Genomic DNA, 25,845 nt, shown 5'->3' on the forward strand with positions numbered 1-25,845 from the left:
CTGGCTCCTTCCCAAGTGGCAGCACGCTTCCACAAGGTCTCACTAATAAAATAAACACAGTGCAACTAATATACCCATCACCGAGCCAGGTCAGCGTTCCTCCTCCCTTTGAAGGAGCCGCCGCGGCAGCGGGAGCAGCTCCACACATCCATGAGAGGAGCCGACCTTCCCCCTCACTGCCCCGCTGGAATTTGACCCGCATTAACACATCCAAAGTACTGACAAGTGTGAATACATCAGCCTGGTGTACCCATTAACGTTAAGGAAAACACCTGCTTTTATCCTCAGAAGTCAATGAACCCTCCAAAGCCCTCGGAAGTTCATCTCAAGCAGAGAATTGGTGTCGGCAAAGGTTAACTTTCCCTTCTGAACACGCAGAAAGTTTTATACTCATTTGTAGGACATGACGGGGAGATTAAACCAAACCACCTTTAAATGCTCATCAATTCCACTGCTGTTTTCTCTGCAACAGGTGAGGAACTTCAAGTCTCCAGGACCAGAAGCCGTCTGGCAGCTGTCCGGCCATTCCACCCACACCTGCCCAGGGATGCTTGGGAAAACAAACCTGAACAAGTTCAGCTCTGCACTACAGAGTATTTTTTAACTCATCCACGCTTTCGGGCCAGGCAAGAAATCTCAGAAAAGCTCAGTTTACCTGTGATGAGCTGAGTTGGATTTTACCAGCTTGAATTACCACCCCTCACAATATTCCTCAGTCACAGAATCACAGAATGGTTTGGGATGGAAGGGACCCTAAAGGTCATCTTGCCATGGGCAGGGACACCTTCCACTATCCCAGGTTGCTCCAAGCCCTGTCCAACCTGGCCTTGGACACTTCCAGGGATGGGGCAGCCACAGCTTCTCTAGGCAATGTGTGCCAGTTTCTAAGTCCCTGTTGCTCCCTGATATCCACCTGTAACACCTGCCAATATTTAAGAGGACAGAGTCTGGAAGACAAGGGACTAGCACATGAATATTTTTAGAAAGCTCACACAAAACAAGTCTTTATTCTTTGTTGCAGAAAATAAATACAGGTGCATATTCCATATGCTTTTCTATAAAAGCACTCCTACAAAATCACTGAACTGCATACAACAGTACAACTTTTTTGGCTTTTAAAATGCAAATATTATACAGTCACTTCATTTTGTTATCATTTAAAGCACTTGTAGCAAGCAGCTTTGGAAAAGGAATGCTTAATTTAGAAGCCAATTTCTTGCCTCAAGTGTTTTGTGGGATTTTTCCATCGTGTATAGTGCAACTAACCTAAAAGCAACTAGAACAGTTTTTTGTAAAATGTTTATTCCCACCCACCCCCCCAAAAAAAAACCTGCAAAGAAAAAACAAAAAAAAAGCTCTTAAAAACTGTTCTACCTTGATACTTAAACCAAGAGAAAAGAAGAAGTGGCTCAACGGAAAGATTAAGGTAAGCACGATGCTTCACAGCTCGTTCTCTGTTCGCTTCCAGTTTGGCCTGGGGTGTTTCTTTAGGGTAAGAAGCATTAATCATCCAGTCCTATATTCCTGAAAAGGTACGACATGGACTCCCCGTTGTGGATCCTGCGAATGGCTTCTGAGAGGATCATGCTGATATCCACAGTCTTGATTTTAGGGCACTGGAGTTTCTGTATTTCATGTGGAATTGTGTTTGTAACAACCACCTACAGGAAGAAAAAATGATCAGGAGGACGTAGCTCCATAATGTTTTCCACCTTCCCTATTGGAAGTGTGAAAGGGAGTTTCACAGATCCTATCAAGCCACCACTGCTGGTAAGATTTTACATTTTTGTCAGGGTCAAATTCCTAGGAAAAGCCGCATGTTGCCATGGATACTAATGGCACTGTCCTTCTTTCCTTTCACTCATTCTGCCACGCAGGGCCAGAGGAAGGTACAAAAATATCCCCCACGCTGAGGGGAAAGCTCCACTGACACTGACAGTCCAGTATCTCACCACTTCCCACGTTTCCCTCTCCTGCTGTAGCTTAAGGACATGTAGATGTTTCCTTAAAAAAAAAACCCACCATCATTTGATCAGGATTCAGAATCCACACTTACTTCATCGATGGCAGACTCCTCGATCAGCCGGGGAGCGTCTGAAGACAAGAGGCCGTGGGTGGCCATGACAAAGATCTTGTAAGCCCCCCTCTCCTTGAGGGTCTCGGCCGCAGCCAGGAAGCTGTCGACATCATCGATGATGTCATCCTGCCAAAACACCACCGAGTCACCACCGAGTCACCACGGCCTCACACACAGCACTCAGACTGACAGGGCAGCTCTAGCAAGTACAACAGAACCCAAACTATCAGAAGATTGCCCTGTTTTATGACAAGCCCAGAGATAACATTCTGCTTTAGAGAAACCATGACTGAATCATACAATTATGGAATGGTCTGGGTTGGAAGGGATCTTAAAGATCATCTCATTCCACCCCTTGGTGTGGGCAGGGACACCTTCCACTATCCCAGGTTGCTCCAAGCCCCATCCAACCTGGCCTTGGACACTTGCAGGGATGGGGCAGCCACAGCTTCTCTGGGAAACCTGTGCCAGGGCCTCCCCACCCTCAGAGGGAAGAATTTTTTCCTAATATCTAATCTAACCCTACTCTCTGTCAGCTTAAAGCCATTCCCCCTTGTCCTGTCACTCCAGGCCCTTTAACTAGTCCCTCTCCATCTTTCCTGACGGCCCCTTCAGGCCCTGGAATGCCACAGTTAGGTCACCCCGAGTCTTCTCCTCTCCAGGTTGAACAATCCCAATTCTCTCAGCCTTTCCTCACAGCAGAGGAGCTCTATCCCTCTAATCAACCTGGTGGCCTCCTCTAGACTTGTTCCAACAGCTCCACGTCCATCATCTCAGCTTCACTAAAACTCCTGGACAGAAACACAGTGATTCTCCCCTGCTCTGATGTGCACCTGAAACCCCTCTCCTGCAGGTAAGCATTGAACAGAGTTTCACCTGCCCTACTCATGGAAACAAGGTCCAAACTCTGCTTTTCAGCATGGATCACTTCACAGTGTGCTCAATCCTGCCCCATGGAATCAAAAGTCCACCAGCAACCCAAGTTTAGTGGCTGATACAGAATGTTTACTTGATTTCTTCAACTTTAACATGTTTAATATCATTGATGAGAAGTGAGGACATCTTACCACGATGATAGCTATTCTTCCTCCCACATCTCCAACAACTGTGATGGGTGGCTTTTCCTTAGGAATCAGCACTGATTAAGGGAAAGTTGGTTTAGAGGGATGGAAAGGAGAAAGAAAAGAGAAAGTTTATATAATTTACTTTAATAATGTCTGCTGGGTCACCACAGTTAAGAGAGAGACATGGACCAACAACTATTTCAACAGCATTACTGGGAAAACCAGCAGGACTTTAATACATAAATGATCTTTTTAAGCTTAGTTAAAACATTAACTACATTCATTTACACTCAAATTGTTAACCAATTCAATGAATTCTTAATTTTAGCACAGAAACAAAGTGGCTGGCAGACAGCACCAGTTCCTTTTTGATGGCCCATCACTGCCAGCCCCATTCCCCAAAAAAAGGACGGGTAACACTTTCCCACACACACTTACTTACTGGGGATCTCCAAACTGGGGTGAATAGCAGCTACGTATTTGGCTGTAGGTGGGGAGTGCCGACCATCCACCATGTCAGACTCGGCATCCTGAGCTTCCCCATGGATCACAGCGATTCCCAACCGCAGGCGCTCAGCAAACGACTGTGCCCTGCAGGGAAAAGGATTCAAAAACACCAGGAATGCGTTAAATTTAAAAGAATTCACCCACATACAATCCTAACCTATTTCCGCTTCATTTCTACCGTTTCAGAGGAAAATGAAATGATCCTATAATTTTAGGAGAACACATGGAAGGAACCACTTGCCCCTTAATATCTTGATTCCACCAGGTTTGTGAGTCAGCATAACCCTGAAAGGGCCCATATGGGCCTTGAAGCAACAGGATAAATGTTGCAAGTCACATAATTCTGATTACTCCCTTCTGCTTCGCCCAACAGCCAAAAACCATTCCCTGGCCTTCGGCATCCTTGGGATTCCAATGCTTTAGGAATCTCATCTAACAGTAACCAAGAATAGTCTTGATGTCTGGATTGTCTACATTTAATAGGAAAAAATATATATTCACATGAAAAAAAGTGCTCACCTATTTATTTTTAGCACTAAATAAAGACAATATCCCTGACTTGCTGACACAATCTGAGATACCCTGTGGAAAAGGGGATCCAGATGATCATTCTGCCTGGCAAACCACACTTCAAGTTGAACAGCCTGGATTTTATTATTAGCTGACATAAAGTTCCTTCACAGCGCAGTATTTCTTTGACTAAAATTAGAAATTTCTGGAAAGAAGTGTGAAGTTAGCTGGGGGAGTGGGCAAAGCAGAGAGCCAGGAAAATAGGAATTTCACAGACAGTGCTTGTATCCCAGATACTGGAAGCAGCAAGTGTAAATTAGCACATCTATCCCACCTTACCTTGCACACCCAAAGTCTGGGATCCTGCCCAAGCCACCCCATCTCACCTCCTCTGGTCCAAGTGAATCCAGCACATCTAAAGTGAGTCACTCTGCTCTAACATCAGCACCTCAGACCTGTGCCTGAATCATCTCCTCTATCCTTAAGCCTTGTTTCACTATCCAAACAATCCAGAGTCCAGAGAATAATTTGCCCATTGTGATACTCAGTTAATTAAAAATGAAGAATCTTCCACCCTGTGGTTATCATACAGTTACAATATTCTTGCAAGTAGTTAATTACAGGTAATTATTATTCCAAACATTAGGAGTTAGGACTTAGCAGGCATAATCCTATCAATAAAACCATAATAATTACGTTAAAATGCAATATTAAACTGAACAAAGTTCAAAGTAGCAGCAAAATGATTTATTAATTTTCCAGTGAGCTCAGAAACCGCAGAAACATTCTGAACTGCACCGAGCACGGGTTCTTTTTCACAAGTAGGCATTCATCACAAGTATTTTCCTGGATTGTTTTCAGCCTGGATTAGGCTGAAACATCCAATCCCCCTTTCCCCAGTACAATGCACCTCTTCAAATACTGCCCTTAAATGCTCGTAGGTCCACATGAAGAAGTTTAACAATACAGCTCTGGGAACCTCTCCTCCCCAAATCCCTGTGTGTGCAACTCATCTGCCTGGTCAGTTTGAACAGACTATTTGCTGGCATTGACAATTACTGGATGAGTGTTAAAATGCTTCAACAAAAGCCTGTCTACACCCAAGTGGCAACACTGACACCGTGGAAAAGAAATGGGAGAGAAACAAATGGAAAATGACTGGCCGAAACAAAAGAAATCACAAGAAGTACTGCTGGAGAACAAAGATGACACAAGTTGAATTGTTACATAAAATAACAAAAACACAAAGTATCACAAATTCCTTGGCATGAAAGTCTAAATAACTCTTCAACAAACTCTTGGTTTGTCACCACAGCAAATACAGCATCTCTTAAACCATTGTCCAGCTCTTACAGCACCTGCTGACAGCAGTGTAATTCCAAAGCATCTGGGAACAGTCAACTAAAAAGCTTCATGGATTAAGAACAGTCATTCAACCACAAGGACTTCACAATCAAAATCTTCTCAAATATCAAATCCTGTTTCACCATCTGTATTTAGGATCTGATCAACCATGTTCTTATAGTTAAGCCCACATTAAGCAATTCCCTTGGATGAATGGCATTACATTTCCAGCCATTTTTTTTCATTTACAGCAGGAAATTTATAATGTAAATGCACACAAATATAACATGATTAAAAACCTTCTTTATCATAAGCACTGCGCTGATTTACCTCATCCTTTTGTTTGTTTTTTTCAAGTCTCCTTAGATTTATTGTGATTACAGAGATGATGTAAAAACTACACAGCTGACAAGGTAGAACTGGGAGGGGTTTGAAGGCTGCATCTTCTAATTATTGGATATCTGTCCTTCACTTGATCCTAAGAACAAAATCCCGACAGAGTTTTCCTGCTCTAAGGCAAGAGAGCAGATCTTACCCACCTCTTTGCAGACGCAGGAGATTTGGCCACAATTACAGCATTCCTGTAGTCTGGTATCTGTAGTAAATAACAGATAGCAATGTCCACTTCATATCTTTAGACAAATTTAAACTCAGTAAGAATCAGAGAACTTTATTTTGCCAGAAGAATTTTAAGCATTGAACATTTTCACCTAAAAAAGCAACCTCAGGAATCCATGGTAAATGATCAGAGTTGACAGCTCAGTAAAAACAGGTATTTAGAAAATTCAGATATTGGAACTGTACCTTTCATATACCCCATGTTATAGTAGAGATTACAGAAAAGTAACTGCTTTAGAACATCAGGGCTAGGCAGACAAGTGTTGAAAGAAACAGGAAATCATCAAAATTAAAGTTTCCTGTTCAACTTTAATTGTCTTTCATCACTTGAAAACAGCATTTCACCCATTTCCTATTGCTTTGGAGAGTACACTGAGAAAAGTCACACCTCTCCATCACGGAACACCGACTATTTCTATGGACAATCAGAAGGGACAGAAGTTCCACGTTCACTGCACTCTCCTGGAGTCACCGTCTCACAGTGCTGCAAACATCAACAGCACCAGAGGGGTAAGGCCAGGAAGTCTGGGTTTCTTTTTGAGGTTTGACAGAGACTTCAGTCACGTTTCACAAACACAATCTACTCCTCAGTTTGCTGCCCCTGCCCCATTTTCACACTGTTTTTTCACTCCAGACTCCTGCTCTCTGTTTAACCACCATTTTAGTCTCCCCATCTCTCAAAAGTTTCTTATCCTCATCTCCATTTTCCCTGCAAACAGCGACTCCACATCAGACTCATCTTGCCTTGTCCGTAACTTCTCAAGCATTCCACTATTCACACTTCCAGTCCTCCTTTCCACAGCAACCCACGCTCCCTCTCATATCTCATCTTCCCCCATTCCTTGAAAACTCAGTAGTTTCCTTCACTGTTTTTCCCTGGGATGATCCATCTCTGTGGAGAGCAGCTGAAAGAGAACCTGGCTGGCCCTCTCTCCATTGCCACAGTTCTCAGCCAAGCAAAGTCCTACAGAGCAGGTCCATCCTCAGACTCCCAGAGTTAAGGGACCTGCAAATTGATCTGTTACAGATGTAATTGCACAAATTTGGGGGGCTGACACCCTGTCATGCTGCTCACCACCTTGCTGTCAAGATGTCAAATACTCATCTCAGGGAACAGAAACAAGCAGGTGTTCTGCAAACACAGGCAAGGTAAGTTCTTCCACAATCTTTTCCTCAAACGCACAAACTGCTCTGGCTGAGTATGTCCAAAAGCTCTCCCTGAAATGAGCACGGGAAAGAAAAAAAATTGGGCAAGGATCTAATCAACTGAAAACAAGAACTTTTCTGAGGACGTTGTCGGGCAACGTTAATAACCCACAATGTTACTAACTCCACCTATAACACTGGGAATTCAGCATGTTCTGTCCTTTACAAACACTTAGTTATACAAGAGGCTACAAAGATTAACATGACGGAAGGTATGGACAAGGCAGGGCCTGTCACTTGACATAACAGAGGCTTTGATCTTGTTCAGACACCATTGCCTCATTTTTCCCCTGCCAAATTACCGAATTTGTTCTCAGCTCTTCAGAAATGAAGTTGGAAAGCCAGAAGTGTCATCCACAAAGCAGTAAGGTATCAACAACAACTCGAAACAAAGAGCTATGTCACTCTGGGATTAACTTGTACACACAGGAAAGAGAAGACACCAAGTATCCAACATTTTCTAAGCAATACAGAGGAAACCCAACAAATTATTTTCATATCACATGAGTTTCACTGATTGCACTGTCTTCATCCCACAACACTGAGTAATTCTCTTCACATCTATGCATAAATTCCCAACAGGGAACAACCACAAGTCCTCATCCTCTCAACTTTCAGTTAAATGCTTTTTAAATGACCTCCACTCTTACCAAGCTGGACTCCATTTCATGCTACTCAGTGCACCCCATCATGACTCCAACTGCTTTGAAAGCTCTGGCATTCCCAATGAAGAATATCCAGCAAGTTGTGGCCACCAGGAACTTGGGATGAATACTAAATTCCTCCTGAGCAGCGCTGGATCACAGTTTTAAGATACTATAAATGACCTGGCTGGTCAGGGTACTTGCCAGTGTAGATCCCAAGTGACCAGATCCAGTCAGTCAACTCCAGTTTTGACAAGTCCCCTCATGGACGAGCAGAGGAATGAAGAAATAAAGAACTGAAAGTATCTTTTAAGACTTCAGATCCCTCTGTAAATGTTCATTTGTTAGACTGCACAGCAGTGCCAGACTCAAAAGCTGCAACAATTCTTTGTAAGCCATTAAAAGCTCATGAATCAAAAAGTGATTCAAGACCAAACCAGGACCATGATCTTGCTATCGACTATAAATCACACACTGTAGCAACATATAAAGGCACAACCTCTCTTGTGTCTGCATACTTGGTTTTCCACTTTTTTTTCCTTTTTTTTTAACTTAGGAAGTCCTTACAATGTGCAATACTTCTCTCCTGGAACACAAGACGAATGACTGTGGCAAAGCCAAAGCCTGGGGTTTTGTTCTGCCACCCTCTTTGATTCTATTACCAAATGAAATGATAAAGAGAGCTTCAAATGGTAACTGATTCCCCAAACAGATTTTAACACTGTCATAACAAAATCATGTGGGTTTGGGTTTTCTTAGGGGGGTGGGGTGGGGCGTGTTTCATTTTGGTTTTTAAATTGGGGCATTCACAGCCCTATAAAAAGAAATAGCTTGGAACCAAAAGTAAGAGTGAACCCAACCTTTTCTCTCACTAGGAAGAAAGCATTTGCTTTATTCCAAATTATCATTAGTCAGAGGCTTAACGTGTATCTTATACCTACAATTATCATTTGCACAATTTGCATGGATGAATCTACCAGTAGCCCTTCTCAAAGCACTTGTAAAAATAAGATGGAGAAATGGAAGCTCAGAACGGCCCAAGTTAAGCTGCTCAAGTCAAGACATGCTGAACGAACAGTGGGTGAGATTTCCACACAAGAAATCAGCTGGGCTTGCTTTCAGAGCATGATCAATAGGCTCTCTCATAGCTTACAATTCCCAAAGTGGTTTTTATCATGAGACATTAATTACACCCACACAAGCACTCCATCCTATAAACATCAAGGAAACAGGAAACAGGAAAGGAAGAGGACATCAAGAGCACAGAAATCCTAACTTTTTTTTTTCAATATTAGGGGAATACATCTAAGAAGATAGAGCAGCATTGCTGCACAGGTAAGAGAACACCAGCTCTCCATGGAAGTAAAAGTTAAGCACGTGGGGAGGAAAATAATCAACTGCCCCAACACCATTCCCTGCCGCAAACTGATCCTTTCCCCTTAAAATTCTGTTTGAAGAGTTAATCTTTTCAGAGGAATTTGTTTCAGATGTCTTGAGACATGACAAAAAAGGTAATTTAAAAAAGCAACTGTAACAGCAGGCCCTCCTCACCTCTTCTTGGATGTACTGTAGTAAAAACGGGGATGCTCTCAAGTTATCAACTGGAATGTTGAAGAAGCCCTGAATTTCCTTCTGATGTAGATCCATGGTAATAAGATGAGTTAGTCCTTAAAAAAAAAAAAAAGGAACAAGACATAGAGAGAAGCACATCAAGAAAAGGAAGAGAGAACAAGACAAGACAGTCTTTATTTTTCTAAGTTTCACTGAAGCTTGTCCAGAAAATCTCCAAGCTGCACGAGAACAACATTACACTCAGTGAAAGCACATAACAAATTAACTACGTCCCTCTTAAGCACATGGGCATTAACTTGTTTTGAGACTTCTACAGTGACTTTTTAAAAGAACCTCCGAACACTCCACATAACTGACTCAGCAGTGCCACACTGAGGCAGGTAAGATCCTTCTCCACGGGACAAAATGGAAGCACTAATTTGCCCTGTGTCACAGACCCCGGCACACTCATTGTAGTCCTGAACTCCTGCAAAAGGGGGCCCAACTCCTAAACACCAAAACCCACTTCTCTCAAAACAACAAACCAGCTCACACTGGGTTTGGTATGAATGCCTGTTTTTTCCCAGCGATGGGAACAAAAGGAAAGGAGCAGAAAATGTGCTGAAGGTTGTGGAAATGAATAGTCTCATTCTCCCACATCATCTCAAATGTAAAGGACAAAGTGCATTCATCCAACAGGTAAAAAAACAGGCCAGAAATGACAATGCACAACTGTTCAAGAGTGTTAAAAACATGAAGAACGGTATTAAGAGATGGATACCATGGCAGCTGAGCCCAGCAGACTCATTTTGCCAACTCAGTGTAAAATGGCTGCTTCAAGTTTGGGTTTTTTACGAACTCATAGTTCAGAAACATTTCTAATTAGAAACAATCTCTAATGAGAGAATTTCTAATTCTCCTTTTTATGTGAGTTTTAAACACATAAAGTTTGAAATTTTTAGAGTCCCAGTTTGTGCACAGACCTCTCTAAACCTGGAAGCTGACAGCAGGAACCCCCTTGGCCTGATAATTTCAGAACAGCCCCCACTCTTACCAGCTTTGCACATCATTGAGGCCAGTAACTTAGAGACAATGGAGCCCCTTTTCCTCATCTTGCACTGTTTGCTGTATGGGAAGTAAGGGATCACTCCAATAATGCTTTTGGCACAGGAGGTTTTACACGCATACACCATGATCAGCAGCTCCATGATCGTAGTATTCACATCCCTGCAATGACAAACATCCAGTTCTGTATCCCGGGCATAAAAATCTGGTATTCAGCACAGGATTTATACCCACTCCAGGAATTTCATGCCAGGGTAGCTCAAAGTATGGTGACTGAGCAAACTTCACTAAGCTTCCAGCTCTGGACTTCAGGATGGCAAGTGCCCTGGGCCCAGTATTTGAATTCTTCACCAGAATTATACTTCTTTACTGTTTTCACTCAGCCGTTTTGGACAATTCAGCTGTTTTTGTTGGACGGTGTTGCTATAAAAAAGTAGCCCATAGTTTGTCCCCAATATCGCTTTCTATTGTCCACAAAACAAAATATATGTATTTTCCCATATAGATATGCTTTTTTAAAAAAAATACTTTGCACTTTACAACAAATTCTTCTCTTGTTAAGCCAAGAGCAAGCTAAATACTTAACAATTAGCATCTATTCCCTAAGAGAAGTGATCATCAACTAAGATCTATTATTTCTGTTGCCATTAGCCTTAGCATTTGTAAAGTTCACTTAAAATAAAAGATGCTGTTTTCTGAATCATGGGACACATTGCCCAGGAAATTTTCCTCCTACAATTACAGCTTTGTGATGGAGCTAGAGATGGGCAGTTGAAAAGGGAAAAATTAAAGAGAACGACATAAGGAAAAGAATACACTTAGGGAAAGAATGCAGGGACCCAGGGGAATATTTTGTTGATATATTCACTGAAAGTTAAAATAAGAGAAGTTTGCTTATGCCAAAGTTGGCTTTGTGCACATATTAAAAGAAAAACACAAGACAAATAACAACAAAGAAAAGACTATCTAGTTAATCTAAGCTTATTACACTGTATCACATACATAAGAGATGACTAAAATTAAAACCAGAAGCATTCCTATGGACAGCCCATGTCAAATGCTAGCACAGGGTCTTTAAACAGTTACTCACTTTGAAACTGTTTGGATGATAAATACATCCTTTCCTCTCACAGACTCCTGAATCTGCACTCTTGTTTCTGCCAAGAAGAAAAATATGTAATATTTGCAATAGCAAAACTCAACAGAGTCTAAGAAAAGGGGAGCCAACACATGCACATCAGGGTTGGGTACAATTCCAGTTTTGCTAATTAAATGCTCACCTCTGTTTGGCTCCTGATAAACCTGAACCTTCCCCATCTCAACTCCCAGGCGCCTGCAGGAACAGAAAACAAGGAGAAGTCATCATGGGGAAAGGAAGGACAAAACAAATGCAAATCCCACAATGCAACAGTTACTGAAAATGCTGTACTCCACAGCACAAAACCAAGGAAAGAAAATCCCAAACCATAAAACCAATAATTACAGTGGACATCTCTTTAAAAAGCACCTACAGTTTTCATAAGCTGCACTGCAGACTAAGCTAAACTCATTTTCAAGTCAAGCTCAGAAGAACAAGCAGCAGAAGAAAAATGCTTGAATACTAAATCGTGCAACAATTTCTAATTTTTAATATGTATTTCCTGCCCTATATATATATATATATGTATATACACGTGGCAACATACACATACACAATACTTAAAAATACAACTTTTAAGTTGTTCTCCTCTATAGAAAACAGTCAATGTAGACTGAAGAGGAAATACAGCAAGCACTATTCTATGGATAATGGAAGACTAATGTCTGCTGTATTTATTCCATGTCAGGATTAGCACAGATCCCCATGACTACAAAAAGGAGACAGTTAACAGAATATGACACACACTCATGCCCAAATTCTTGCCACACATAACCTGAGCTCCTTTGCCCCCTTTCTCCTCCTGTCCACACCTAACTTTGGGCACATAAGTCTCGGGAAGAAATCCATAATGTGAAATATTCCCAGTAATGTTATGCATCCTAATTAGCACAGTGAAAATTTACTTAAGCCATAAAAGTTCTGCTGAAGCTATTCACGGATTTAAGCTAAAGGGATGTTCCCATCCAAAATATACAGTGAGCAGGAGAGATGTAGTTTTGCTGCCTAAGAAAACCATACTACAAGGAGTAGTGATGATAAAATGATGATAAAATGATAAAAACTTCTGCCATGATTATTTAACACTATCCAAACATTAACTTTGCCCACGTGTTTCCTATAATATGCTGCAGCCAATCCCAGCCTGCCACGGAACAATTCCAACACAAATTATTCTCCTTCGACTCCAGTTGTTGAAATATGCTGTGCAATAGAGCACACACCACGCTCTTGCAAACCATGGCAGTTTTCCCATGTAATTCTCCTTAAACAGAGAAATCAGAATTAATAAAATAAGACTGTACTTACTCAGCAATCCTCTTGGACAGTTCCATGCATGACGAATTGGAATTAGCCGAAAACAGCACCAGCCCACCCTTGGTGATATTCATGATGGCCCCAATTTCAGTTGATGACACACAAAACATCAACCCTAAGTTGTTTTTCCACTTCTAAAAGACTGCAAGAGATCAAAAGTCAGTTAGAGCCACAATGTTAAAAACAAGAAACAAATTTTCCCTGTTTCGAAAGGGAAGAATTTCCTATAAGCCTGTATTTTCCAGCATCCTTAGTATTTGTTTTCCCCACTTCAATAGCTTCCCTAGAGCTCTCCAAAGGTCCCCCTGAAAATCTCCTAACTTTACAGGTTTTTTCCTATTTTGAACTGTTTTCCTCAGGCTATCATCTAGTAACAGAAATCTTCTTTTCCATCAGCTTGTCCAGTTCATTTAACAGAACTGAGCAACATTTATTGACTTTTCCAAGATCACAAAGCCAGTCAGGGGCAGAATGGAGCTGAAGAGAGCTCCTGGGTCCTGGCTAGAAGAATCTGTTTCCATACTGTGTCTCTTTTCATCACTTTGCAATAAATGATAAACTTACAAATAGGGATGAAACGTAAGGAAGAGTTCAATAAAGCTGGCAGCTGTAAATAATGACCTCTTGCACAACGAATCCACTTGCTGAAGCAGCTGCTGTCATTCTTTGAGATTAATAATTCTCCTGTGAAAACAGGAGAAAAATATCACGAGGAATTCGATACAATTTTTTTTTGTTTCAAATAAAGGAACAAACCACTAATCCCACCAAAGATTTGATGGGCTTCCATCTTTTTATTACTGTTTAGAAATTACATTTTCCTGACTTCTTCTGCTGTAATATTTTAGTCAAATAAAAGAAAAAAAATCACATTGTCCAGCAGCCCCTGACAGACCAAAATAGAATTCAACTCAAAAAGTCCTAGGCTACTGTACTTCACTAACTTCTGTTTAAGAAATAGAATCCTTCATCATCCATTTCAGCATTATGTAGAGGACTGGAAATATTAAATATGAATGGCTTAAATTATGAAAGAAGTTACAGATAAATCAGTAACTTCTTTCCTGATAAACATCTCTCTGCTGAGAAACATAATTATCTAATAGTCACAGGTAATTCATTAGAAAAAGCTGATGGTTTATCAACTATTAAGTACTCCAAAACAGCAATAAAAAGAAAAAAAACCAACCATTTTTGTATTAGAGGGATAGCTGGCTGGCTCTATAAAGAAACTCTTCACCTCATCTTTACAACTTGCCATTCTCTCGGTCAGGTTGATTTTGTCACAGAGGAATCTGATTCACTCTCATGAAGAGCCAAAGTCAAGCCAGGAATTTCCTAACAACAAATCTCTTGATGCCCAGTCTGAGCTCTGCTTAACTGCTGTGAATGAAAACCTGCCTGTCATCAGAACCTCCAAAATGTGCAGAGAGTGAGCACAAACAGCAACAATTTCAGCCTCAGAACTCCGAGATGTTTCACTCTACTAGAAACAGGTGAACCCCCGACACCTCAAAAGCCAGACCTGTATCCCTCCCAAACGAAGTGCCCAACAATTTAAGGATAAACCTAATTCTAGGCTAGTGTTTCTCTGTTCTGCTGCTCAGCTACTCTCTGCAACTCCCAGCTGTTAACTAATGGCCATCACCCATCAAATATTCATAATAGTGTTCAAGATCCATCTCAGCTCCAAAGAAGGCATGGACTAGAAATGCTTTTAGGTCTCAGAACACCACCTGAGAGCTTGTGTGGCTGGATGGGAACAACGTGGATACAACTTTCCCTGTTACTAAAAGCATTCATACAGAAGGCACTCCTTTTTCCCCCCCCTCAATTGTGTGTCTTCTTCCTTCCATGGGATTAGGGAAATGAGAAGCATTAAGAGATCTGCTGAAAGACAATAGTTGTTGCTGCCCATTATTGCTCAAGGTGCATTTTACACCACCATAAGATAATGATGTATTCAGCAACACTAAACGCTGCTCTTCACATCATAGGTCAAGGACTTCTTTGTGGTCGTACTTCAGCAGCTACAAGTGGGCCACGGTGTGTGTGGGGAGGGAAGGTGCATTTAAAGAGTAATCAACCTTGAAACGGGTGTTGGGATGACAGCAAGCTGGCAGAACTTTATTAGATGTGCAAAGACGTGACTCCGCATGGGTAACCTGGGACCAAAACCCTCTGGTTTGAGGTGGGCGAGGTCTGGGAGAACACAGGCACCACCTGAGGCTGAAGCACCAACTCCTGCCCTGCCTTTTGGGCTGCACACAGTTACACAGACACGCCACGATGAGCACAATTACTGGGTACACATGGCTTTACATCTCCATGAACTGAGCATGTCCGCACAGAAAGCAACAGAGGCAGGAATAACTGTATGGGATAACCATGGTACTAAGCAATGGATCCCCGTGGGACGGAGGGAATCTGCACCCTCTCACCCATCTCCCCACAGGGAATTTTCCCGGCCCTTCCACACTCACCTATCCCCCTGGGCTAAGGGACCCTTCCAGCCCACGCCTCCCTACAATCCTTCAGCTGCTCCAGGTGGGTTACACAGGCCCTGTGGTCCCTGCGGATCCCATCCCTCCTATCCTGGAGCGGGCAGTGCACATCGCAGCCCCACGCCGCTCCTCCTCACCTGTGGGGCTGCCGGGGAGCCCGAGAAGCCCTGCAAAGGGCCCGCCCAGGAGAGAGTCCCCATCCCCTGAGGGGAGGGCGACGTAGCCCGTTCCTCAGGCGGCAGAACCCCGTGTGTGGGGAAGGGGGGATGTCCTGCCCACACAGCCAGCTGAAGCGGGCTGAGCGGGCGGGAGCGCCCCTCGCTGAAGGCCTTACCTGCCGGCTCCGGCCCCCCGGCCCCGGGAGAAGGCGGCCCGGCCGGAGGGGAAGGAGGGGGTGAGGCAGAGGGAGAAGCAGAGGCGGCGGCGGAGCTCAGCCCCTCCAGTTCTCCGCGGGCAAGATGGCGGCGGGGCGTGAGGGAGGGAGCGCGGGCGGGAGGGGCGGGCCCGGGGCGACGCCCCCCCCCCCTTCCCGCCACGGGCTCGCACCGCGCTGAGGGGACCCGGCGCCATTTTCCCCCTCAGCCCCGCAGTGAGGGGGGGACACCGGGACGGGGTCATAGAATCACAGAACCATCAGGGTTGGGAGAGACCTTGAAGATCCTCCAGTCCGACCGCCAGCCCAGCACTGCCACTGTAGCCCCTAAACCATCTCACCCATCGCCAGATCCAGGCGCCTCTGGAAAACACCCTCCAGATACAGTGACTCCACCACCTCTCCCTGGACAGCCCGGTCCAATGCCTGACCACCTGAACAGTGAAAAAAAAATTTCTGGTATCTGATCTGAATTTCCCCTGTCGCAGCTTAAGGCCGTTTCCTCTAGTCCTCACTGCATGCACGGTAGAAGAGACCAGTCCCCCCCTCAGTGCAACCTCCTTTCAGGTTGTTGTGGAGAGCGATGAGGTCCTCCCCGAGCCTCCTCCAGGCTCAAACAAACCTTCTCCAGGTAAACAAACTCAGCTCCCTCAGAAAACACGTTTTCTAGACCCTTTCACCAGCCTTGTCACCCTTCTCTGCTAAAGAGAAGGGCACTTCTGGGTCCCCATCTGGCATGATGTGGGAACCAGAACACCAACGCCACAGTTCAGCTCCCACCCACCAAAAAAGACCCTTGCCAGGGTTGGGAGAGCCCCGGTGCAAAGTCCACATGGAATAAAAGCAGTGGATGTCCGCAGGGTGCCGTGTTTTGGAGCTCCCACGCCTGCAGCCCTGTCGGAGGGAGGGACGGGCGGCTGCCATGCTCCTCCAGGCACCTCCATCGCTGTGGCTGATCCTCTCCATCTCCGCTGTTCCCCAAGGCACCTATGTGGTCTTTGCCAGCAGATCCAGCAGTGTTTGTAGGGAAAGGGGCACTTCTGGAAAGTAAATTAGGAAAAGAAACAATCAGTGATGTCTCAGTTCCCTGTCACCAGCACGCATGATTAATAATCCAGAGTCCCCTGTCAGGACTCCCCTTGCCACGTACATTGATTAAACTGCATGAAGATTCTTTTGACATCTGCAGTGAGACTCTTATTTTAAACACCCTGTTTAAAAAAAAACCAAAGAAACAACAAACCACCGGCTTTATCCCAGGACACCCATGACAAAACTGTCCTTTCACTGCTTTGAGGAAGTTACAGTCATCCCACACAGACATAGGAGAAGAAAGGTCCCTGCTTTAAATAAAAACCCAAACATTGTGGTTTTCCCTCTAACTGCAGCATGGCTAGAACCTGTTTTAAATTATGCTTCTCAGTATGCCCAAGATGAACAGTGTTTTATGGATCAGAATTTTAGCATTTAGTATAAAGGTACAAATTAGGTACTTTTGCTGCAGCTTTTCTCACAAAAAGCAATTAAACTTGATTATTCTTGGCCTGCAGGGTGCACTGGAGCAAAGCCTAGCATCCCAGCAGGTATTTCTGTCCACGCTGGCCTTAATGTGAAAGAGGAGGAAAAGCCATTGAACGCCTCACTTAAACATGCCTGTGAAAGGACAACGTTAAATTCATAGTTTGAAACCATTATGAGCTGCATTTTCCACCTTAAATACTCATGGGCGAGCGTTTTCCCTGTATTTCACATTTCCTTCTTGCTTCACCCATTCCAAGGCTTCATCAATTGTCTCCTCTTTTTGCTTTTTTCAGCAGACTGGGAGCTGGGGAAGGAGAAGCCATTTAACCAGGAGCAGCTGCCAGATGTCGAGCACTCCACTTGCAGGCTCACACAAAGCCAAGACATCTGTTTGAAATATGTGAGCAGAGAGGCCATCAGCCTCTTTGTACCCTCAGAGATGCAGCACTGATCCTCTGACTTTCCTACAGCCTCTTCCAAATTACAGTGGAGGGTAAGAGAATAGACCCCTCCCAGCACCTCGCCACCCCCACTGTTCCCAGTCTGTGTTTTCCTGTTTCCAGGCTGATGCTTCCACAATTGATTCGGGGTCATTGACCCCAGTAGGTTCTTGTTTTGTTTCAGGGCTTTTAGGACAAAAGGGAAGGGGGTTTGAGCTTATTGTTGGCCTCTTCACAGAGCAGAGGAGATTTCTCTTGGCATCAGTCTCTGTCGCAGGATTTCGCTGCAGCCTGGTGGGGCAGAGCAGTTTGATGCAGAACAACTAGAAACGACACTTGGTGAAACACTGACCCGTAATGCAATTAGCAGCCTTCCCCAGAAGCATTTTTCAATACCCCAGGGCACCCAGAACTTGCTGACTGTTTGATTTGTGCTGCCCCAAATTCCTGACATTGCTCAAGCAAGCCACAGGACCAGGAACTAAGAGATCCTGTCTTCCGATCCTTTTTATAACGGCACTGCCTTTGTTTTCTTAGGGAAAAAAAAAAAATCAATTTCTCACCTCTGTTTTCCTGATCAGAGGAATGTGAGTTTAAATCTCAGCTCCCAAGGGAGAGGGATTTGTTAATCTGATAATATGCTACCCAAACACTAAGGGTTTAACAAACAGTTGCTCCAAGATGAGCACACGGATTTTATTTCATTTACAATGATTCAATTAGCAGTCATCTAAGGAATGCTGAAAATTTGCTGGGTGTGAATACACTGTCTCACAGAGATTTGTTGTCCTTAATCCAGATGTGACCCTGGCAAGCAGAGATGTGCAAAAAAACCCCTCCATACACACCTAGTCCAGCCAAGGTGAGGAGCACTGCTCATCCTCATCACTTGGCTGGACAACAGCCTGCATCCATCACCTGAGAGAAGATAAATGCTGCTGTCAGCCAGGCTCCTGTGCTCCATCCATCACTGCTCAGACAGGTTGGCTTTTTTTTATTTGTTTGTCTGGGGTTGTTTTGGTTTAAAAAAAAGATGGATATTAAAACTCACCTACCAAACCACCTGACAGTGAGAACTATCAGACATGGCACGCCAAAGAAACACTCTGATTTGATCCTGACAGAGTTCTGTGAATAGGTTTGGTCTCCCCCAACAGAAGGAGGATCCTACAAGGCATCCCAAAAGCATCCTCTATCCTACACAGTCCCTCTGAGCCTGCAGGGAGGTTCTGCAGCACAGACACCTCCACACTGAGTGCAGCCCAAAGGCCACCACCTTCCTGCTCCCCTGCCCTTGGCTTTTCTGCCTGGGGAACAACTGAGTTCAGTTTCCAGAAGATTCTGCCTTGGATATTACCCAGCTAGGGAGGCAGAACTCAAAGTGGCTATAAAATGCATTTCAGAACGGAGGGAAGGAGGAGTAATTTTATCATGTCTTGGGAGTGATCTGGAAATAGCATCCCCCATGTCTGGGAAGCAAAGTGCCTTAAAAAAGGCCCTGGAGCAGAGAACACGTCTTCTCTGTGTGAAAGGCTGTGGCTGTAGATAGCACTCATTGCTTTATCAAATATTACTGCCTGGCTGTCTGCAGAAAACAGGCACCCACTCATTTGTCACAGTCCTGTTCCCCCTGAGTCACAGAACTTTGACTGAAGGACTCCCTGGGCTCAGCGTGTTTTCCTGTTTCCAACTGTGCTCCCAGTTCCAGGTCAGTCTGTAATGTTTAACAGATCTGCCACACCAGCTCCAGCATGGACACAGGGTTCTCTCCAGCCAGCCTCCCAGCAAAGAGATGAGAAGTTTGTGGGAATACTCAGTGTGGAACAGGTCCTGCAGACACACAGCTCGAGCTGGGTGCAAGGGTTTGGACAAACACTGCCCTGAAACAAGAGCCGGTGGTAGCCGCTCTTGCTTGGTTCCCAGACTGTCTTTGCTTTGCTGTGTGTGGGCAGCTCTGTCCTGCAAAGTCTGCATCACATCCTGCTCACATCCATTACCTGATGTTTGTGGCTGTGGTTTGCCCTTTGATTCGCATTTAGACAAAAGTGGTTGAACTGGGCAGTGAAGTCACGCCATTTTAGGGAATTTGAGCAGCTGCTCAGTTCGTGCCAAACACTAGTTAGTGCTCTGTTCCTCCCTGTCCTACCCACTGGGTCCCAGCATGGTTTGCCATTTGCCTCACTAAGCTACAGCTCCTCTACAGAGAGCACCCAGGCATCATGCCCTGTGCAAACATTTAGTGAGCACACAGGAAGGACTCGAGTTGGTCACTGCAGAGCAACTTTGCAAATTAAAGCAGAATTCAGTGCAGGAGAGCAGGTCCTGTGCCTTGGGTGCACAACTTGGGGGTGTAAAGAAAGATTTGGTACCAGCCCTGCCCTGTACACTGAGCAGGAGCTGGGAGAGGTGCAGGGAAGGAGCAAAGGGCAAGCAGCAAAGAGCACCCTGTGTCTGCCCCAGTTCAGTGCCAACCAGGACCAGCCCTGGATCAGGAAGAGCAGGTTAACCCCCTTGCTGGGAGTAGGACCCTCACCCATCAGCTATGCCAAGAAAGGCTGAGGAGACCTGGGTAAGGCCCAGCCTATATCACTTATTCACACTATTACCAACATCTCTCCTGCACAGAGAAGCTTTTGACCAATACAGGTCCTCTAATTTGCCATATTATTTCCTGCCTGATTTCAGCAAGCTGTGGAAGAGGTTCTGCTCTCAGACCACTGTGCACTGTCTTTCCTTAACCTTATCTAACAAATCAATTCCCCAAGCTCAAGAGTGGGACACTTAAAGATTTTACTCACCAGGAAAGTCTCACCAGAGGAGAGGCAGGGGGACCGTGAGGCTTCCCAGAGGCTTTTATTGTCTCATTAAGCTCTCATTAATGAGAACTTCCTCACCTGCTGCAGTCTCCCTCCCATTCATTTGTATTCACTATCCTGCTGCTGGTACTTTCAAGGCTTAGTTCCCACTCCTTCCTCCCTCTTTCCTCTGAACTATTCTGAGCCCAGTTTCTATCTCCATGCTCCCATCCAGGTCCCAGGGAGAAAATACTTTCTCCTCTTGAGTTACCGCTTGCCATGTCCTCCTCAGCTGGTTTCTTCCCTGATACCTCTGCAGCTTCTCCAGCTCCAGAGTCACCTGCAATAGTCTCTCCTCCAAAGCAAGGCAGCAACAGCTCCTGGTGAAAACCCTGGTTAGATGCTTGCTAAAAACTTGCTTGTTCTCCCAGCTAAGGCTCTCCACGCACAGCTTGAACCCCCACACCTCAGTGGCTCTGCCTGAACCCCGCGCGCTCCAGTGGCTCCGCACGTCCCAGCCCACTGTTTGTAGGAGCGGAGCTGTCGGATCAGCCCCTCCGTGGGACCAATGAGGGCCTCACACCAGCAGGGCAGCGGGTTCAGAACCTTTCTCAATGACTGCAAATACTGGGGGGTTCAGGCTGTTCCACCCACCCCGTGGCATCTGAAAGAGCCTTGAGAGCAAAGCTGCGTCAGAAGGGGGCACAGCTGCCAAAGCGGCCGCTCAGCCTCGTTGGATTGCTGGTTGGAGAATTCCTCCCCCTTTTATTTCATTCAGGCTTTTCTAGATAAGCATATGGCAAATGCGAGTATCAGAGAGAATGAACAGCCTGCCTCCTAGTTGGGAATGAGGGACTACCACAATTATCCCTGTGATAAAGGGGTAGTCTGAACATGAGGGAACTCAATACAACAGGAGATTTATCTTGAAAGAAGTCCCTTGGCAGCCTGGCCCATATTCTGTCAGCACAGTTTCCCATTGCACAAAGGGCAGGGATCAGACTGGGGATGACAGATCCACCCACATGTCAAGCACATCCTGCTCCATAGCTTAGTTACCTACTGCTATTCCAGTGGCAATTCCTTGGATCACCCAGACACTCTCCTTCATTCAAATCATGTTGTCCCTTGGGAATGTTTACGCACCTTAGATTTCTAAATGACCCAGAAAATTGCTTTCTTCCCTACCACAGACCAGGTCAACACTTTAAAACCTGACTCTCAAGGCTGCCAGGATGAGGAGAGAGGCATGACAGGAGTCTGAGGTCTTGGTCCAGCACTCGTGGAGTCTCTTTGTCACAAGGAATTACGTGGGATCTGCAAACAGATAAGGAAAACCAGAAAGAGCAAACGCAGGACTGCACAACCTTGACACGGCAATCGATGCTGTAGTTCACCACAGGAGCAAGTAAATAGCCCTGGAGTTACGTGCTGCATAGCAAACACTGCAGTTTTATCTGGATGACAGGCAGCAATTTGTGGCAAAGGGTAAATCTCTCTGTTCACTCAAGCTTGACATATGGATGGTCATGTTACATTCCCTGTTCTCAGCGGGTTTGTGCATGAATTTAAGGTTAAGTACATGTGTGCCTTTAGGATCACGACCTTCATTCAATATTGCATGGCCCAGCAGACCCATAATTAATCCCCAGCATGTCCAAGTGACAGCTCTCACTCGGTAACGTCATCCATGCAGAACAGTGAGGCACGTGTAAATTCATATATTCCAGCTGGGAGTCAGAGATTTTCCAGCCATCAGAGCAGCGAGGCTCCAAGGCAGATTTCTGACAGGATGAACAGGACAATTGGTGGCTTGGGCTGTTTTACAGGTGAATTGGGCACGGCAGGAGAGGGGGGTGTGATACCCTGAGGAGGGTGGGCTGGGAATGACAACACCTCAACACTACCGTTCTCTGATACGTGACCAACATTTTCTACTCACAAAAATTTAAGAGTTTCAGAAGCTGATGAAGCCTGGGAAGAAAACCTCCACCATCTTCCTCCAGGGAAGTTTGCAAATGTGAAATTTGACCAGACTCAGCTCCGCTACTTGCTCTTCTTTCTCCTCCAAGTCACTGTTTTTCAAAGGTACCCAAAGGTCTGAAGCCCAACAATAAGCCATAAGCAGGGTCTGGCAATCAGATCCATGTAGTCCAAGTACCCCAGGCAAGTCCTCACACCCAGGTCGTGTCCTGTCTGCTTCACTCAAGACAGCTGCTGCTAATGCCAGTGGTTTGTTTCCAAATTCTGGGTATTTAATTTTTTTAATCTAGTTGTTCTATTACCAAAGATGAACCTGCTCAGTCAGGTTGGGTCAACACGTGTTTTATCCCACAGGCAACACAACAGGCTGGGTAAGTTTTACAGAAGTTTATTGGGGTTTAATGTTCTCACCAACAGCACAAAATATCAGATCCCCGCTATTTAAGGGCTGGAAACATGTCAAACACAAACACAAACCATCATTGCTCAGAAATAGTTATGCTGTACATCAAACATGAGTAACAGGAGCACAACCACTGATTTGTCCTTCCTGGAGAGAGAAAAGATGAGTGTCTTACGAGCTGTCACCATACAAAAATACACAGAGACACTGCATTTAACTCTGTTTCTTTGAAAGATGCATGAACAAGAGTCAAAAGGCACAAGGAGTAAAATGCTGCTACTTTAACCCACCAGAAAGTTCTTTCACTTCCATTGTGTCACAGTATGTTTGAGATACCCCCAAGACACCAAATTATACCTCGCACAGCCCTTCACAGCCCCCAGTCCCGCCACTAGAGCTCTGAAATAAGGGAAGCTGCAGAGAAACACTCAGAGCCTTGGGACCTCTGCTTCCGAAGCAGACCTGGACTTCCTCCGGCTGCCCAGGCTGCCCAGGACCGACTCCTCACTGAAGGCTCCTTCGAAGGTGGACAGGATGGACTGGCGAAACTTCTCCTTGAAATCCGGCCCCACAAAGACATACAGGATGGGGTTGATGCAGCTGTTGAAGAAAGCAAGGCTGGAAACCAAGGGGATCCCTATGAAAAGAGCCAGTTTCATCTCATGGCTGGAAGAGTTTTTGGATATTTCCAGTAAGGAGAAGACGTGATAGGGGAAATAACAGAGGAAAAACGAGACTGTGACAGCAATGATGATTCTGTAGGGTTTTGCAGAGCTGGCCAACTGCCTTCTTTTCAGCCTGACAGCAACGACGCTGTAGCAGATGAGAATCACCAGGAAAGGGATGAGGAACCCGCACAGGAAGCGCGTTACGATCATGGCTTTGTGCCGCACCCTCCACAGCCTCCGCGTCGCCTCGGATGAGTAGTCGTCGGACAGCGCGAAGTTGTTATAGCAGCTGGTGACGTTCCTGGAACTGACCACAGTGTCCCGAAAGACCAGGTACGGGGAGCTGAGGAGCAGAGCCAGGACCCACGTTCCCAGTGCGATCCTGGCCGCCAGCTCTGGGCTCCGGTGGTTGTGAGACCAGACGGGAAAGGCCACGGAAACGCAGCGGTCGATGCTGATGACGGTCAGGAGGAAGACGCTGGCAAACATGTTGAGGAAGGCGATGGTGCTGTTCAGCTTGCACAGCAGCTTCCCAAACGGCCAGTGGAAGCCCAGGGCAGTGTAGGCGATGCTGAGGGGCAGGAAAAAGGTGAAGATGAAGTCAGCAACGGCCAGGTTGAGGAACCAGATGGAGTTCACAGTTTTCTTCATCTTGAAGCCTGCGATCCAAATGACGAGGCCGTTCCCCGTCACCCCCAGCACACAGGCGATGCCGTACACCACCATGGACAGCATGTGCATGGTCTTCTGGAGCCCGGAGTAGTAGTCCTGGTCAGTGGCATTCTCAGGCAGCTCAGTGGGGCAGCTGGCAGGGAAGGGGGAAGGGGAAGAGGAGGCGCTGTCCATCGCTTCAAGCCAAGACCTGAAATCACAACAGCACACAGCGCTGTTATCTGCAGCTCCTGCAGTGCAGGAGAGGTGGAAATCTTTGTGAGCAACCCTGCACAAAATGTGTGTGCAGAACCAGATTAGACAAATTAATATATCATTAATATAAAGTCCTTCTCTATAGCATCTGCAGCTGCACCTCACACAAACCACCACAACCAGAGAAACAACCCTGGTTTTGGTGTTGGTGCTCTCAGAGGAACACCTCCATCAACAGCCCACAGCAGCAATCCACTTGGGATTGCTGGAATCCCACGGAAACCCAGATCCCCCTGCCTTGACAAGTTGTTTTTGGATGACCAGTGACAAATCAAGACACCAAAACCCATCTAGGCTGGCAACAATTATGTTAACAGACCATTCCTTCACCAAGCGCTCGCCAGGGAGGTGCACTCTGAGAGCACACCACCACCCGAGCTGTATCCAGGTGTAATCCTCAGCCAACCAACACCCTCCCAGTGAGCTCCCCCATTCTCCTCGCCCCTCCTGCTCACCCAGCTCGGTAGGTCCTGGCAGGACTCACCCTGGTGCTTGTTCCTTGGCCACTCTGCCCACAGCGGGTGGTCTTGCCTCCTGGCTGACTCCCCTTCTGCTGCTCCTCTCCACAGTGACTCACACTGCCTTCCCATGGCTTGGGATCACGAGGAATTTAGTAGGATCACTTATTCCCTAATCTTGTTCCTCAATTTGTGGTGTGTTGATTTAACTCCTGAATCCCCAGCAGCCACACATTCCCTCGGGCTGGTTGGCCAAGCCCATCCAACTTGGACTTGAAGAACAAAGGAAGCACAGCCCCTCTCGTGCCTGTGCCACGCATCTCCTGGCAGCTCCCTCCCTCCCGAGCACCTGGACATCACTCTGGGCACCGGGGCTGCCCTGCCACGGTGGAGGGACAGGGCCAGCTCTGCTACCCACAACAGTGGCCCCATGCCCAACCCCTGCCGTGGCCTGGCACACCGGCTTGGTCTCCAGGAAGGGGGCTTTGGGGGTGGCCGGAACTGCTCCCTGCCCGGTGTAGGGTGGGGGGAGCTCCCGTCTTATGGGGGAAGCGAGAGGCATCCCTGGATGGCGGGACACCCCAGGGCTGCGGGAGAGGCACCTCGGGGTGCACGGCAGGCAGGGCTGGAGCTGTGGGTGACAGGAGGGGTGACAGGAGGGGTGACACCCGCGCTCCCCTGCCCGTCCCGCCCCGTCCCTCCCAAGGTCACCCGCGCCCCGGGCGCCACGTG

General features: G+C 45.9%; 2 protein-coding genes across 11 annotated transcripts; both read right to left on the minus strand.

Annotated features, from left to right (window-relative positions):
- Positions 1-976: 976 nt before the first annotated feature.
- PRPSAP2 (phosphoribosyl pyrophosphate synthetase associated protein 2) lies at positions 977-21,200 on the minus strand. 9 transcript variants are annotated; one of them, XM_027683892.1, is made up of 13 exons: positions 20,678-21,200; positions 16,703-16,958; positions 13,663-13,725; positions 13,033-13,183; positions 11,867-11,919; positions 11,677-11,743; positions 10,576-10,748; positions 9,522-9,637; positions 6,042-6,097; positions 3,584-3,732; positions 3,145-3,215; positions 2,057-2,203; positions 977-1,661 (listed from the first exon to the last, which is right to left on the minus strand). In XM_027683892.1, the coding sequence occupies exons 4-13, from the start codon at positions 13,149-13,151 to the stop codon at positions 1,503-1,505; spliced, it is 1,110 nt and encodes a 369-aa protein (XP_027539693.1). In that variant the 5' UTR covers positions 13,152-13,183; positions 13,663-13,725; positions 16,703-16,958; positions 20,678-21,200; the 3' UTR covers positions 977-1,502. The 9 variants fall into 9 exon arrangements, with proteins under 9 accessions (XP_027539693.1, XP_027539689.1, XP_027539690.1 ...); XM_027683888.1 differs by having other exon boundaries at positions 13,606-13,725; XM_027683889.1 differs by having other exon boundaries at positions 13,606-13,725; positions 16,541-16,958.
- A 1,829-nt stretch (positions 21,201-23,029) lies between these two features.
- LOC113967879 (chemokine-like receptor 1) lies at positions 23,030-25,796 on the minus strand. 2 transcript variants are annotated; one of them, XM_027683895.1, is made up of 2 exons: positions 25,140-25,796; positions 23,030-24,590 (listed from the first exon to the last, which is right to left on the minus strand). In XM_027683895.1, the coding sequence occupies exon 2, from the start codon at positions 24,572-24,574 to the stop codon at positions 23,489-23,491; it is 1,086 nt and encodes a 361-aa protein (XP_027539696.1). In that variant the 5' UTR covers positions 24,575-24,590; positions 25,140-25,796; the 3' UTR covers positions 23,030-23,488. The 2 variants fall into 2 exon arrangements, with proteins under 2 accessions (XP_027539696.1, XP_027539697.1); XM_027683896.1 differs by lacking the exon at positions 25,140-25,796 and adding an exon at positions 24,975-25,116.
- Between the last annotated feature and the right edge of the window lie 49 nt (positions 25,797-25,845).

Source organism: Neopelma chrysocephalum, unplaced genomic scaffold (assembly GCF_003984885.1).
Source record: "Neopelma chrysocephalum unplaced genomic scaffold, ASM398488v2 Primary Assembly neopelma1_65, whole genome shotgun sequence".
NCBI classification, from domain to species: Eukaryota; Metazoa; Chordata; class Aves; order Passeriformes; family Pipridae; genus Neopelma; species Neopelma chrysocephalum.